Source organism: Onychostruthus taczanowskii, unplaced genomic scaffold, assembly GCF_017590055.1.
Source record: "Onychostruthus taczanowskii isolate IOZ18803 unplaced genomic scaffold, ASM1759005v1 scaffold34, whole genome shotgun sequence".
NCBI lineage: Eukaryota > Metazoa > Chordata > Aves > Passeriformes > Passeridae > Onychostruthus > Onychostruthus taczanowskii.
In genome coordinates this window covers 2,188,282-2,205,613 of record NW_024500794.1, presented here as the reverse complement: position 1 = coordinate 2,205,613, position 17,332 = coordinate 2,188,282, and the positions used below count along the sequence as shown (strand labels likewise).

At 41.9% G+C, this 17,332-nt stretch overlaps 1 protein-coding gene across 1 annotated transcript; it reads right to left on the bottom strand.

Annotated features, from left to right (window-relative positions):
* Positions 1-6,010: 6,010 nt before the first annotated feature.
* RABL3 (RAB, member of RAS oncogene family like 3) lies at positions 6,011-17,307 on the bottom strand. Its single transcript, XM_041411027.1, has 8 exons — positions 17,203-17,307; positions 16,927-17,018; positions 15,228-15,357; positions 12,255-12,369; positions 10,966-11,116; positions 10,252-10,323; positions 9,403-9,441; positions 6,011-6,816 (listed from the first exon to the last, which is right to left on the bottom strand). The coding sequence occupies exons 1-8, from the start codon at positions 17,246-17,248 to the stop codon at positions 6,751-6,753; spliced, it is 711 nt and encodes a 236-aa protein (XP_041266961.1). The 5' UTR covers positions 17,249-17,307; the 3' UTR covers positions 6,011-6,750.
* Positions 17,308-17,332: the final 25 nt, after the last annotated feature.

Below are 17,332 nucleotides of genomic sequence, written 5' to 3'. Positions count from 1 at the left end.
CCTTTGAGAGCCTACATTTCACCTTGCTCACATCTCCTTACAGGCTCCATTCTTTTGTTTTCTTCTCATGGGACAGGTAAAAATAAAGGTGTTGCTTTTTAATTATCTGTAGGCCTATTTCCTGGTTGTTTTTGTTCCCTAAAAACAGACAAGGTGTCACTTTACTCACTTGATGGCCATGTAATGTTTTAAAACTGATTAGTCTGCCTAACCATTCCATTCCATTGCATTCCATTCCATGAAAAATGTTATTTAGTAAGATTCTGTTGAAACACCACTTAATTTATTGATCCCCAAATTATATGAAATATGGCAAAAAAATCTTAACACATGTTGTGTTTCTGTTCTAGCCCATACCATTCAAGAGGGAAATAACAAATCCATGCTGATCACTCCAAATCGTCTTCATGCTCTTCATGTGTGTGAGAACGTTTCCCAGGATTAGTTGCCTTGAAGCATCCCCTCTGAAGGATGGAGGTGAGGCTGACTGTGGACTGAGCTCTGTGGGCTTTCTTTCTTGGCCATAAATATGGACATAAAGTGGTGGTCAGACACTGGAACAGATTGCACAGAGAGGTTGTGCATTCTCCACCACTGAAGACATTCAAAATCCATCTGGATATGGTCCTGGGCAATCTGCTCCAGCTGACCCTGCTTGAGCAGGGGATTGGATGAGATATTTAGCCTAAACAACTCCTTTAGTTAGTTGCAGTATAAGCCTTGACTATAAATTTTATGTAACATGAAGTATAGATGTACTTCATTAATATTTTAGCAACTGTATTCATTGTCATGTAACTATGAAACATGGAAACACGATGAATTGTTATTGCATAAAGGTCCTAGGGTGACTTCCTCCCAAACTTGCCCTAAACCAGGACCATAAACATGGGGCATAAACACAATGAATTAAGCTTGGAAGAATGAATATTGAAATCATTCAGTGTTTTCTCAGCTACTTTTCTGGGTTCATTACGTTATCCAGTGCATGTCTTTATCTGGCTTTTACTCCAAGGAGATTCCAGCAGAAAGACATAACAAGACCCAAAAGAAATGTCAAAAAGCAAAAGACATCCATACCACTGTATTTGCTACATGATGCATGTACAGCTGGATGGTACCTGCATACCAGCAGCTTAATTACTTGTGAACTCTTCTCAGAGGCATCTGAAGAGGTGTTCAAAGAGCTCATCTACTTCAGAGAGGCAGCAAGAAAATACCAAGGGACTTGCTTGAAAATTTAGCAGCTAGTGTTCAACATCCTGGTGATGAATGAAAGATGAGGAGGAGAATGGAAAATATTTCCTTTCAATGAGAAGTTGAAGCAGCTTGTATTTGATCCAACAGAAAAAGGGGACTAGAAAATATTTGAATTCACAGCATATGCATTAAAAGGCATTTTGGTTCCTGCTGATTCAGGTAGTGGGGCCATGGTGTGAACTATTATTGGATCACAGCTCACCACTGCTTCCTGCAGCAAGGCATTGTCCGGTGCCAAGGGCCAAGCTCTTCTCTCTTGTGAGCAAAAGATGTCACGGGTGACTGAGGCAGATCCCTTTGGATGTATTTGTGCCCCTCCTGTTGCAACAACCTGCTGCTTTTCACAGTGATGCACCCTGCTTCTAAACTGACCAACTTCTCCTCCTATCTCCATCAGCTAAACTGCATCTGTGCTGTACATATTAACAAATACCCTTATTCACTCCTGTCTCTGTGATCCCAGCTTCCCCAACTCGCATCTGTTCTTTGCTTGTTAACCCTTTACACGCTGCTAAATTGGACAGGAGCTCTTTAGACCACCTGTCTTTGTTTATCTGATAGTGTACTACTTAGTACCAGGAGAATTAATCTCATTTTTGAATCTTTCATCACAATATAGCAAAATAAAGCAATAATGTTTACACTTTTATTTTTTTTTATCACTGCCAACAGCATTGTGTTAAAAAGGCTCTTTTTAATAACATATACTTTCCTGTAGAGTGGCTCTTATGAAATATGTCCTTGTCATTTTTCTGGGACTGTTCAGCAGGAGATGCCAGACAGGTTAATTATTACCATTTATTTGTGCAGGAAAGATCATAAAAGTTGTCTGCAGCAGAAAGCACACACTCCTTGTTGCCAAAAAGCAGATGCTGCATGAATAGAAGCTGGAGAAGCCACCTGCTCACATTGCTGTGATGTTTCTGCCTGCAAGCTAGAACCACCACTCTTAGAAGTCAGCAAAAAATTTAGTCACATTGCTTTGTTCTGTCCTTCCCCACTCTGGTGCTAATTTTGGACAGCCAATGAATTTGCAATCTGACCTTTTATTCAGCAAGGGTAGGACAGTCCATCAAACCCAGGTAAGCCACAGCAGAACAAGCCTCAGGAAAAGCACATGGTATCAGACAGAAAGATAGAAGCTCTCACCACAGTCATAGCCTTCACAGCTACTGGGCATCCTTGTCCTTTAAACAATCTTTAACCCACAGGCAGCAGTGCATTCCCACTGTGTAAACATTAACTTTTGGGTCAAAGGGAACGTAGATGTGCATGGGTTAATCACCCACTATTTCCCTTCATGCTCCTTCTATTCAAAAATATGATTGAATTTTAAGTTGGTTTGCTCACACAGTCCAGACTTCATTTTGATCTAGTCAAGAAAGAGCACGTGATTTTATTTATGAGCTTGTCTTGTGCTCAACATCTTTTTGAAAGAAGTCCATAGTGGGATGATGAGAACCTCCCTATGCAATTCCAGTAGGTATGGAACCAGCATTTCTGTGCACCAGGAAAGCCAAGGGGCACAACAAGCTCAGCAATACAATGCCAAAGTAGGAAAAAGAAAACTTGTTTCTGTATTTAATGGTATTTGCAGCAGGTGTTGGCTAAACAGCTGAACTGCCAAAGTTAGATTTCACAGTCTCTTTGCTGCCACAGAGAGCTCTGAACATCTAAACCACCTTCCTTACAAGCATGCTGGGGACTTGTCCTCAGAGCTGTGCTAAAGCATGCCTTTTCCAAAGCAACTAATGCTACTCTGAAAAACTCTAAACATTGACAAATCCACTTTTTTTCCCCAGTAACTGTCTCAGGAATCATCACTCTCACTGTTAGGGAGCTGCATCTCATTTCAAGATCCATTCAGAGTCAGGTCCTGAGTACTGCTGTTCATTGCAGCTTTGCCTGCACAACTGGAAATCCCTTATGCTGCTCACATGGCCACTGTTAGTGACAGAGACACTTCCTAATTTCTCCTTTGTGTCCTCTTGTACCATAAAGAAATATATTTTCCACACTTACTGATCAGATGTCAGAATAAAAACAGCACAAGTGGATAATAAATACTAAGAATAATACTTTTGGCTACATGTCACAGGCCCTCACTAGATGAGAGAGCTTTGCCATTGCTACTTGAAATTAAAAATTGGAACTGCTTTTATTTTTCTTCCCCTCTTCCACCCGAAAACTATGTGATGGTTTTTTTTCATAAAATTCCTGTGTGTCTGAGGACCTAACACAGAGTGCTGCAGCAAAGCACACCCTAAGGAAAGCTTTACCTCTGCACACTTCCTGGTAACTTGCCAGCCAGTGACAGGTTCATCAATAATGATAATGGCTTTTTGTCGAGGCAAACTAGTGCACTAAGCCACGCACTTGCTCAGCCCTACAAAGGAATCAAAGTAACCAGCATCCTCCTAAGGACAGTGAGACAGAAACACGACTTCTAACAAGAGGAACTGACTAACAAAAGAAATAGAAGGATTAAGCTCCCTTTGCTGAAAAGCAGAAGCAGGTTTTCAGTCAGTGAATACTGTCACCTTGTTATCCACTGCGAAATGAGAACCCAAAGCCTGACTTCACCTGACTGCAGGCTACGACACAGCAGTTCATCTCTCATTTGTGACAAAGGCAGCTGCCTCTGCAAATATAATCAATAACAAAAATTTGTATTAAGGTATTTTGCACCCAAAATCCCATTACTGGATAGGTTTCACATGCTTAAAAAGCCAGTGGCATCCTTGCTAAATTTTCCATGTTAAGAACATACTATATTCATTCTGAGTATCCCCCCCAGTCATCGAAGTGGTCATAGATCAACCACAAAGCTCTGCCAAGCCCCTTGGGAACAGGGAAGGCTCATGGTTTATTTGCTCTACGTTTCACCTGCGTGTGCATGGGAGATCCAACGCATCTCACATGTACCTGCACGAGCCACCTCCACTGACACCTCTGGAACACAGCACCTGGGCACGTATTTCTGCCTTGGAAAGAACAGAGACATTGAGTATCTTGAATTTAAAGGGACTGGGTAACAATGTTCTGATGTGAAATGTGTGTGATGTAATACAAACCAGAGACAGACAGGACCAGAGATGAAGGAAAACAGAGAAACAGAATTTCAGTGGTACAGCAAAAGAGACAATGCACGGCACAGAGAAACAGAGAGGAAAATGGGAGAAAAGGGGAAACCAGAGAGCCGAGCGGGAAGCACAAAGAGGATTCTTTGTGACTTCTTGTGAAACAGAGGGGTCAGACAAATGGTGCAAATGGGGAGAGAAAGAGGGATGGTATTTGTGGGAACAGGGAATGAGGTATAGGCAGACAGAGGCAAGACAAACAGAAGGGTCACAGGGCATGGAAGAGGTGTGTGTGTGTGCAGAGAAAAGGAATGTAAAACACATAAAGCAAGTGTGATATAGAAAAGTTGTCTGGTGTCACATCCCTAAGCTTGCAAGTGAACCATTTTTGGACAGCTGAAACATGTAAGGTGGAAAAGCAACATTAACTCCAGCTACTCACACACCTGGTTCTGACAAGAAGCTGGAACTTTCTGAAAAAAACAATGTAACGTCACCCACATGCACAACTCCATTGCACATCACCTTGTCCTAAGAAGGAAAAAATATACCTAATTGTGGTTACCTGCTGAGATCTAAACAAACAAGATACTTATTCTGGATTAGAGGCCTACTTTAAAGCACGCAGCCAGGTGAGCTGCAGCCAGGGGTTTGGCCACTCCAAAGATGCCACAGGGTGAGGGAGAAAACAGCACTACAGCTTGCTTGTTCTGGTCTGCAGTTCCTTAGGAACCCGAGGGAGCCCAGATCTGGTTACCCTAAGACTGCAACTGACCTTGAGAAAACAATTCCAGCTTTCATTGTCAAAGGATCAGAGACAGACACTGGCGCTGTCACAAGCTGCACAGCTCAGAAATGTGTTCTTCATTATGAATATTCTGGTACCTTGTTTCTTCTGATTGTAAACTAACTGTAAACTAACAACCTATTTCACACAAGCACCTACAATCTTACTGCACTCATGTTTACAACTGCTCCCAGACCTTTCTGGAAATGGCCTAAGGGAAAGCAAAGCATCAGTCTTTTTAATAAGTTTGACTGGTGCCCCCAGCTGTCACTTTTGTGCCTGATTAGCGGCAGTAGGCAGGTTTCCATTTACTTCCAAGCAGCTGCCAGAAGAGCTGCAGGCAGAGGTAATCCAGAGACTGCAGAACTCTGCTCCCTGTCAATTTCACACCAGCATTTTACTTTCTTCTATCCCCATTTATTATTAATCTCTATTTATATCTAACTCCCGCTCTTAGTTAGCCTTTGCCAGAGGCTTAACCATTAGAGGTGACTGTGAGGAAGGTGTGGAAAGAAGGAACTGCCATAAATCAGGCTTTTACCACTCCGTGGAATTCTAGCAAGGTGAGAAATCATGCAAAGCTTGGGCTACTTAGGGAAACAAGACCCAGTACAGGAGATCAAAGCAGATCAAGTCTCCTTTATCCTTAGTGCTAACTATGTAAAGGAAACATCTCTACCACAGAACTCTCCTCCCAATCATGCTCAGTTCCTACTTTTTACACAGCTTTATATCCCTTCTAAATTTCTATCCATTCTAATTCAGAGGGTGTTCTTACATTCCATGTTTTCTGAATCCACTAAGCCCTCAGGTTCAGTAGGACCATGTCACATTTGTCCCAAATAAGCACTGTATAAAAACATACTTTTTCCATCAGTTTTCCATGAATTGCCTTTTAATTTAATATAAAAAACAAGACCACAATCAATTATGAAAAGATAAACAGGAGAACCTGATTTACTTTGCCCTCTCCAAAGTAAACAATTTTAATTTAAGCAGCAGAACTAACACCAGTTGTTTTCTACTAATGATTTTCTTTTTAAGGCTTCAAATCTTTTTTCATATCTTGCCTATTGCTTTTATCCCTTTTGAATAGGGATGAACAGTGTGCTCTAGGTGAAACAACACTCCATTCATTTAATGAAGGTATTTCCTTATTTTCCAGACCACTCCTTACCCATTGTTATGTTTTGCTCACTTCTTTTGGTCACTTTACTGTACATGAGAGGCCCACTCAATGTCATTTTCCTTTAGAGGTAAAATGAATGCAAACCATTGCAAAGAGTGTCCATAAGTTTTCCAAATGAATACAAGGATGTCACATATACGTGCTGTGTATGATGAAGTTTCCCACAGCAGTGAGAGGCATTCAACTTATTGCACACTTTCCCCAGATGTTCCCATAGATCCAGATGGTCTGCAATCCTAAGCAATACTCTAGGCTCCCGATTAGGTTTTTGGAAAACTTTCCCAAGTTTTTTCCAACAACAGAAGCTTCAGCAGGCTAGCCAGCTGTAATATCATTTTACTCTGCTTGACAGAAGCATTACTGTCTTTGAGCAGCCTATAGGAACAGGAATGTCTTTAGGAACTCAGAAAAGTTGTCTTCCACTTCTTCAGTGCTCAGTCATAATGAAGGCTCTTCAGTGTTCCTCCTCCAAACCTCTTCCTTTCAGAGAAGCCAGGAATCTAGAGGCAGGGAAGACAAGTTGTCATGTCAGAATCAGCAGGAGCTCCCTCTAGCCCACACTGTTACCAAGCCAACTGCAGCATCTTCCACGCCATCTCCAGCGTCAGGGCCACAGTGCTTCAGCTGCCTGCTCGAGGAGCACCTCTAATTAAACACTGCACAACTCCACCATGGCTCATCTGTTCTTTGGGGCTACTTAAGACTTTTTGGCAAGGGAAGTTGAAAGCCTCAATCCTAACACAGTTAATGACAGATTTCAAAGACAGAGTTCAAAGCAGATTCAAGTGCATACAAGAATTTCTCCTCCATTCATTTTTAAAACTATAAAACAATATAAACCAAGTCCTATCAGAGAGCTGTGGAGGCTTTATGCCTTCAAACCCAGGCAGCAGCACTTCAGTGGCAGTTGAAAGTACAGTTTTATCAATGGCTGAAAGCTTTAAGAAAATCACTGGGATAGAAATGGCTGCAAAAATACAAAGGATTAGCACTCCTGCTTTTGCAGCCCATCTGCAGACACTGCTTACACAGTGACAATGGATGTTTACAAAGAAAATCATCAGAAACCATCAGAAGCTTCTCTGGCCTTAACAGCATTTCAGACAGATTTTCAATCCAATGCACCTGTGAATCCCCAAAAGGTGATGTGCTGCTTTCTAGTACTGCATATCTGCCCTACTGGCATCATAAAACTATTTTATTACAGGCCAGAGTAACTTTTACCTTACTCACTACAAGCAAGCAGAAACAGTAGACTCTGTAGACACACCCTCCCAAAACAGTTCCACAAATTCATAGGAAATACAGTCTGTTAAAATGGAGGAGGTCAACCAAGCCCTACAAATCATGCCAGAAGAACATGGGCATGTATGGGACAAAAACATCATCTACAATTCACAGCAGATTGCTCAGGTTACACACTTCACTGGTAAGCAGAGAGCTGAAGAGCTTTCCCAAAATAAAAGTCCCATAAAAACTCCACTGATTAAATTTACTTGGGGTTTTCAGGCCCAAAACTCAATTATGCAAGGTATTCACTAAGGTACTGGTTTATTCATCTCTGAAAAGCAATCATCTCTAAGGATAAAATCAGGCATATTCTGTACAAAGGTTCACCTCATGAAAACTGCTTCAGGAATTTAAAGAGGAAAAATGCAATCATTATAACTAAAAAGTACCTGAACACCATAGGTAAAAAGTTATCTGCATTAGCATTTTTTACATCAAAGTCACTAATTAAGAGCAATAATTATTTATTTATCACATATCTGATTGAAGTCATAGCTATGAACAATTTGAAACTTATCATTCTTTTCATCCTGAAGAAGTTTTTAACAGAAATACCTCAAAACACGAATGATCGTAGCGACCTATTGCAGAAAACCCACAAACACATTGGTAAGAGTTTCATTAAGTAGACAATTTCAAATGATAACATTAAGAGGTTGTACTGAAGTCTCCATTTCCAATTTGGATTTTGCCTCTTTAAACATGACTGTTTGCTGTTTAAGATTTGTTTTGAGCTTTTGAGCTCCTGTCAGGGAAGTAGATAGTCATCAGCAGGCTGCAATCTTTGGCACACAGCCAAAAGGAATGTACAGTTAATCCCTGGCTAGCCACTAAATTGGATCAAATGATAAAAATAAAAATCTTACATCATGCATCAAAGACAACCAGCACACAAGCAGGTTTCTGCATTAAGATATTATTCCCATGAAAGAAAAACTTCCTTTCACTAGAATGTGTGGAGGAGAGGGGAATAAAAAAAGGCATCATGCAGAACTGAAAGAGGCAAAAGCAAATTTATTTTCAAAAGGCACTACAGAAGTGCTCAAAGAAAGGAAGCATTTTGTAATCTGTGACTATTTCCCCCCCACACCCCAGGGGCTTTCAGCACAGCCACCTCTAACAATGTACAGGTGTGACTGTACTTCAGAGATGCTTTTCATGGTAATTTGCAGCACCTTTACATAAGGTAAATGCAACTTCACTACTCCCTGCCTGGCAGACTGCATGTGGGAAGGTGGGGGGCACAAAAGCTGAAGTGGCCTGCTTAAATCAGAATTCATTTTGCTAGTACTTCCCCAACTGGCTGAAAACAGTTAATTCAGTCCTTTAGGAATTAATAACAAGCTGATATCATACTGCAATTTTCCTAGTGGCTCCACTGAGTCTCTGGAAACTACCTGTATTAAACACAAAATCTCGTTCCAGCTGTACAAAAAAACCCTTTCATTGACCTTCAGGATATGATCTATGGCCTTAATCTGCAATGAAGCAGCCTGAAGCTGACAGAGCTGAAAGAAATCATATTTGCCCATTTTACCTCATTCTTCCAACTTCCACTACATTAGCATACTTAAGTATTTCACTGCCAATCGCTTTACAGACAAATACTTCAGCTGACAAAAGTCAGCCATTCTTCTGTCTAGCCTTAACAGCTGTGCTCCCACAGATACAAGAATTAAATTACCAGCACAGATTGTCATTTAGGTTGCACAAAGCTTGTGTTTTAAAGAGGACTATGTCAGCAGTTCACATTACACGGGGAGAAATGAAACAAAAGAGGAAGAAAAGTAACAAACCTGATTGCCATCTCTTAAGAAGTATCTCTTCTCTATGACCTGGAACAACAGAGAATGATCTTAGCTTGCACAGCACATGCATAACCTCGGCTTGCAACCAACACTTCACACATGAGCACTGAAACTCATGGCTAACTGGGACAAGGTCTGACCCTACACCTCTGCTCCAGGCCTACTGCTTTAGTGCAATGCTCTAGCACACACAGCAGTTGCCACCTACAGCCATTCTTCGACAAGCTGTCTAAGCTGTCTAGTCATCCTCAACTTCTACACAGCCCTCCTGGGTAATGGAGGTGATGGTTTGTGTGTCTCCTGCTTCAGACTCAGTTACTCCCATTCCCTCTGCAGGGATATTGGCTCTTACTACTGCACAGTAGCCCCACTATGCCATCTTTGCCCAGAGGATGCTTAAAACAGAGCATTCCTTCTCTCATTGCACAGTAGACCTTCATGGTCTCTTTTTAAGGAAGGGAGAATAATATTCTTAATTAATTTCTTAATTCCTAAAGGTTGCTTTAACTAGGATCAACAGAGATAACCAGTCTTGTATCTCCCCACATTAGAATGCTGCAACCCCTCTGGCTTGCCAGACTTCAAAAGCGTAAAGCAGAGTGTCTTTGCACATTTGTGAGGTCTTTGCCACTGCTCTATGCAGATCAGGAACTAAATCTTCATGCAAATCAGCTATCTCCTGTAGGGTTCCAAAACCAGATCAATCTTTGGCCTCCCCACACCTGACTTGAACTACCTCAGAGAGTGGAATGTGAAAGGAGCAGCTTAAACTGTTGCTCATGCTCAAATGCCAGTATTTGATGCACAGGACAATAAAACATTGTTTAATTGACTTACCTTATCAAAAAACCTGCTTAGTTTGACAGCGTTGGATGAACCTGCAGCCAGGTAACGAGGATTGGTGCAGTCCTGGAACACCCAAAAGACACCAAACCAAGCACAAGGAAATCAGTGCAAGGAAGCCAAACACAAGGAAATGGAACATACCCTCTCCCCCTGACACACACCATCAGCAAGAGAAAACAATGGATCTGCTGATTTCTGCTCCACAGTCACTTCAGAGAAAAGACCAACTGCTCTGTGAATCAACTGCAGAATTCCAAGCAACCCCCATATGCTCCACATCTTTCTTCCACCATCAGCTGTACAGTCAGGCAAGGATTTGTACAGGCTATACCTGAGACTCTGGGAGTGTGTATACAAGCATTCACACAGCACATGTATATTTTTATACCCACAGATCTATATAAAGTCATCTTCATGTTTAATTCAAAGACAGTCTATGTCAGAGCTATCAACAAGAAAAAGAAAATTTAACTCCCAGCCAACAATTCAAAGCTTAAGGGACCTTATCTAACACCCCTTACATCCCCCTATAGTGAAACAAAGATATCTGTTTCATCAAGCGAGGGGCAAAGCCAACAGAAACGTGAATGACTGGCATTACCGGAAAAATCTCCAAAAGCCAAATTTTTGTTACATCTTTACTTACTAAAAATTGGACTCACTCCTATACAAAAGAAAAACAACAAAGATGACAAGGATACTAACCAAATTTATCTCTTCAGCATTGAAATCCTCAGCCAAGAATGCTGTTCTGGTCAAAACTTCATTCCTCTTCGTTTCTGGGATCTGATCCAGTTTAGTTCCTATTACCAGCAGTGGGATCTGGTTATCACCAAACTGTTCATGGTCATAGTCACTGATGAGGGAAACAAAGACAATCCTGAATGAGACAATGGCCATGGAAGTGGGCACAAGTACAACGTCATCTCGCCTGTGCCTCTCAAAAACCAGTAATTTATTTATTAGTGGTCCATTTATCCAAGTTAAAATGTGCAGTATCTTTAAATTAAGGAAGGGCTTCTGCACCTAAGTCACTACATAGGAATCCAAGCTTCAATCACTCTCCTTAGCTAGGATAATCACTTGTCTGTCATTTTTACCTAAACCAAGCTTTCTAGCAAGTAATTTTACAACCAACAGCAACAATTTGAGCAAGGAACTGCTAGTGGCTGAACATCTGTCCTTGACAGAAGTTAAATTTCTGAAAATTAAAACAATTGTGAAGAACCTATCTGTAGAGATACTGGAGAATTTTGCACTTTATACAATGTAAATCCTCTTTCCCATCTCCTACATTTCTACAGAACTGTTCTGTGTACTACAACAGACAGATAAACAATTAATATTTTTCCCTCAAGAAGCTACTCCTCATTATTGCCTTCCTGCTCACGTGTGAGGTTTAGCAATGATTTTAAAACCTCCTTGACTAGATGGATGACAGGAGCAAAGAGGTGCAGGAGGAAATCCTTGACAAGGTGTTGGAGAGTTAATTATGAACATGCTGTTTAAGCAGAGTTTTCTAAGCTCTTTTAGCCGTGCTTCTAAAATAATTCCCCCATCACCCAAACCAAAAATATATGAAGTGAACTTCCTCAGTATTGGTGCATGAAGGGAATGCCTCTTTGCCCAGACACATCATACCATGACATTTCCTGTACAATGGCATCTCTCAGTACAGACAAAGAAATTGTGTAACTGGACTGGACCCGCTCTCGCAGAGACCTTAGACAAATAAAGGATCATAAACATCATTTCCCTTAGAGCCACCCAGTTTGGGAATCAGCTGTCAGAATTGCCTGATATTGTCTGGCAGTATAAAAGAAAAAGAAAAATCAACAGTCAACTTTCTTTGATATTCCCAATTTCTTAGTTTCTTTTGAGTTTAACCACATCTACTTTCCTGTGGAGACCAAGCAGCCTCAGAAATGAACAAAAACTTCTACAACTGCTTGGAATTACCATGTCTGAGCTCTGCATGTTTGTTTTTCACTCACCCATTTGTCACAAGAACTCCTGTTGGAGCAACATCTCTGTTGAGTGCTTCCAAAGACCAGCGATACAAATTCTGAGATGATTTCTTGTTGGTCAAGTCATGCACTAAAATTATCCCTAGAGTGAAAGACAAGACAGCAAGATGCCATTTAAAGATACAGATTCTCTTCCTTATCTTACCAAAATGACACCCACAGGTTCCCAGATATCTGAGAATGAAGGGATGTATAAACCAGTTCAGCTACAGTGAATAAGTAAGGCTGAAAATATCAGGATGCAACAGGTTTTTTAAAGCTGCTTATCAAGAACTAGCTAAGAGCTAAGAGAAAAATCACATGAAAGCAGGAAACAAACAGCCATCTCAGGCTTTAATCTGCAAAAGGCTTGCAGGCATTCACTGATTCTGCCTACTTCTCATGATACTGAAATTCTGTATAACTGCAGCAGAAAATTTAGCCTTTCTCTGGTAAACGTAATTATTTTTTATCACACCATCTATTAAGTCTGAAGGCTTTTTCTTTGTTTCAAAAGAGTTCAGAGAGAACTACTGCCTTTCCTGCATTTTCAAGAATTAATGCTATATATTTGGGGACGTATCCAAAGGGGAAACAGACACTGACAAAATTTCATAGTCCACTAAATAGCTGGTAAAAGCATGAATTAATAAGATTTATTGTACTTAAGATTAAGTTTCTAGCATTTTTCATTTCCACGAGCCTTCAAAATGTAAATTCTGAGACAGAGTCAAGCTTCCTAGCTGTGCTATTAACAGACACCCACTTCTGATAACCACAGTTCCTAACTCAATTACCAACTCCTGCTAGCAAATTTCTTCTATTTATTCACACCTTCTGCAATATGTGGAATGTTCCCACTTCCTCCAGACTTCAAACTATCATCAATTCAAGGACAAAATGGAATGATACCCCTTATCTGCAGTAGGATTCATTCTCAAAATACTTCACAGCCTACAGGTAGAAAAAACCTCACTAATTTAGTCTTTCACCATAACTTCCAGAGGTGCCACCCACTGCACACACACCATGAACAAACCACATTTCCACAAACATTTTCCACTACCCCACATGACTGTGCACAGACTCTCCCACGAGAGTTCCCAGCATATCACAGCCATAGCCCTATTTCAAAGCATTTATCTCAGTAACAGTATAAAAAGGCAACTCTGCTGCGTGTCCACCCCCAGCATAGAGAGAAAATGCCTGATACAACATAACTTGGCCTACAGCAACAGATCCAGAGGCACTGCTGCACAGCCTGTGAGAAACACTCTCCACCTCCACACACCCTCCCCTCGGTCATGTCTTTGGTCAGTTTCCTTATCTGCTTCACCTAAAACCTGCACAGTTCGCTGCAGCAGCAGAAAAAGACTGGCAACATCCAAAAAGAGCAGGCAGGACCAAAGACTACTCAAAGAAATGCTCCCCCCACAACAAGGTCTGCAATCCACAGCCTTACTGCCCAGTCACTGTCCTCAGCTATCACACCAGGTGGAGAGTCAAAGAAGAAGATCTGTGGATAATCCAAAACCAAAGTGTACCAGCCTGGTCAACAACCCAGCAGCCTGCCCAGCTGCTGCCACAACCAAACACTGACTGGCTTTCAGACCACTGCAAGTTCAGAAAGCACAAGCAGTCAGGCAGAAGGAATGCATTCATCTTTTCTTCTTAAATCAGGTCAAGCAGAGGCAATTTGTGAGACAAGCTCTAATGGAGAAATTAATCTAATGAAAGAAACAAGACCCAAGGTTAACTACCAAAGGCAACACTCTTCATATGCAAGCAGTCTAATTAGTATCTTTTGGGCAGTGGAGATAAATAACTCTATTCTAATGTCATCAATTATAATTCAAGTGCACAAGTCCAAAACTTCATTTCCTAATGGCCTGTTCTAAGGTATTTCCAAGTCTGACCCACACTTCCTGGCACACTGTAGATTTGGTATCAAAAAGAAATCAATTTTTTTTCATATACCAAAGAGGCTTGCTTTGAGGGCACAACTCAACTCAATTCTCATACACAGAAATCTGGTTAGCAGTATAAGCAAGAGGTACCTAACACAGTTTTCCCCCTGAGAAAGGAGGAAGAAATAATTAGTTGGTCACAGGCCAAAAATGTTTATTGTGTGGCTTAACATGTTATTGAAAAGTCTTCAAATGAGTGGGAATAAGCAAAGAGAATCAAACAGAACACTTGAGCCAGATTTTCAGATGCAGTTGTTAGTCTGATACACATCTATTTTTAGTGAACTGTCCTGGGATGACAAAAAGTAACAACTGAAATACTGCACTGTTATGTTTATAATCTCTTATTTGCTCTTGTCAGAGACACAAATGAACTACTAGGCCTTTAAGACAATATCTCAACAGAAGGCACAAAATACTACTTCCTACATATGCAGCAAGTTGCAAGATTCAACTCTTAAAAATAAGTTGGTAAGCTAAATGAGCAGAGGCAAGATGGTTATCAGCATATGGCAATTTTATGGGACACAGTTCAAATTTGCCAGGGTAGGATGTAACTATCAAAGTTCATAAAAATTGAAATAATGATTTTTCTGCTGTAGGTTTTACAACCGAACAGACAAGAAAATATAAATCATAAAAAAGTCATAAGAAATATAAATCATATTTCTGCAGTATATCAGACCTGGAAAGGTGAAGGCAACCACTGCACCTTCAAAGCCTCCCTGCTGTGCCAGCTGCACAAGACTGAAGGGAAAGGCTGAAGGACTGAAGGGAAAGGCTGATAGAGCTCATCTGCACAGGTTTGCCTGAAATATCAGCTGTTCACAACTGCATCCATGAAATTCTGCCTACAAATGGTATCAGGTTGGTTCCTGTATAAATCAGAAAGCAGAACCATGTAGCCCTCAGGCAGGCTGCCTGAAACTCTGGCCCAAGGGACAGCTCCTAACAGAAACACCAGTAAATCCATATTTACACCAAGCAAACTTACCATTCAGCAAATTATAGAACACAGCTCGTGTGCTTTTCACACTGGTGGCACTGCCCACAGAACCTCCAACATCCCACAGCTCAATGTAATAGGTCTTCTCTTCTGGGGTTCCTTCTTTGTAGTCATGGATCTGATGAAAAATTCACATCACACAACACCACAGCACCGTGTCACAGGAGTTAATCCACACGGCACTTACACTTTCAGCTGGCAGGATTATTGCACTTGGATAGAAAATTGCAAATTCTCATGCTGACACCATTTCAAACCTCTCAAGTGGAAGAGAGATGGAATGAGTCAAGCAGCAGCCACCACAGAGATGGAGATCACCATCTCATGTGGGAGGGAGCCTGGTGAGTAAACAGGGAGCACCTCAGTGTTAACAAACCCAACATCTCATGATGTGCTCAGACACAGTGTTTTGCTACAGCAAATGGAAAAATTAAGGTCTTGAAACCTTATAGTTGTTAAAACCCACACGGCAGCACTGCAAGAATATTAACACAGGTGACTGACCTGGATTCCAACTGACCTCATCTTTTTCCTACCCAAACTCTGACATCTCAGCTGAATTAATCAACAACTTCTGCCCCTGGATCTGCTGAGTAGTTTTGCTCCACAATCAAACAGGACTGCCATGTTCCTCTCCTCAGATTCTGGAAACACATTCCTAACCTAGGGCAATGCTTTTCAAGGAGAATGCAGCTAAGAGTGATGAAGGAAAAAAGCATTTATCAATGAGGGCTGGAGGCTGGGCCAAAGAACTGCTGGATGAGCATCCTCATTCTTCCTACAGCAGGTCCTGCAGCAAGCAGTCAGGAGGAGAAGCAACCCCACGGTCACAACTGTCACCAAAAACCAGGAAATAAACTCTCTAACCCAGTTAGGTTAGAAAATCAACACTACTTTATTCAGCAGTGAGGTGCATGAGTAGCTCTTCACCAAAACTTACAATTGTTTATACATTTTGGCAAACAAAGGAAATAGTGCTCACTGGCTTACAAGTGATGCAGCTCTCTTCACTAATTAGTATTCAATCTTTTATGGGTTATTGATTTTTCACTTCTCATGCTAAGTAGCCCACTTTTCCAGCCTTTTTTATAATCTTATTCCCAGGTAGGGACAGTCTTATTAATTGTCTTTGTTAGTTTCTTCTTCAGCTCTGCTCTCTGTAACGCATCTTTGCGACTTAAATATTCTGCATTCCTGGTGTCCAGGTCTCAACAATAAATTTCTCCTGTCAATTTCCTCACCCAGCACTGAAGCATGCCAGGCCCTAAATTTTAATCTGTTTTTCTAACACATGAGCATCACACAGAGCTTTCCTGTGTTCCCACAAGCTAAATGAGTGAACTGTTTTTCCTCACTGTATTTGGCTGACAGTTTGGCTGTTCCTTGCCTGTTTCTCAAGGAACCGGCCACCCTGTGACTTGTAACGCCGGTGGCCACTGCAGCAGGGAGCAGAGCTACGAGTGACAAATGTCTTGGCTGACCGTGACAGCCTTGGAAGGCCAAAACTTGCTTACACGAATGCTCGGCTCACATTTGACGCTACTTGCATCAGAAGATGAAGCCCTCAGCAAAACACACGATCAAAGTACACCTCTTTCTGGGGCGGTAAGTAATTAAAGTAAAAAGTCAAGGCCCTTCCCTTACACGTCAGGCTCAGGGCCACCGAGGGGCCGTGCACGTCACCTACTCGCACATCCACGGAGCAGCCCACTGTCCAGGACGGGTTTCCCAGCACCTGGTTGTGGCACAAGAGGTGAACGAGCGACGATTTCCCGACACCTGCAAGCGCACAGAGAGAGAACAACTCCTGCGAGGCGGTGCCAGGCTTACAGGTGGCGGGGCCGGGAGCAGCACTGAGGGAACGCGGGCGGTCCCGGCCCCTCAGCGGGTAACGGGGAAGGAGGCGAGGAGCAGAGGGCCAAGGAGCGGCCCCAGGACACAGGGCCTGGGGACGCGGACTCACCGGAGTCACCCAGCACCAGCACCTTGACCCTGTCCAGAGCCGCCATCTTTATCCTGCTTAGCAACAACGCCCGCCCACCGGGGCACCCGCCAATCGCGACGCGCGTTCTTGCCGCTCCTCCCAACCTATT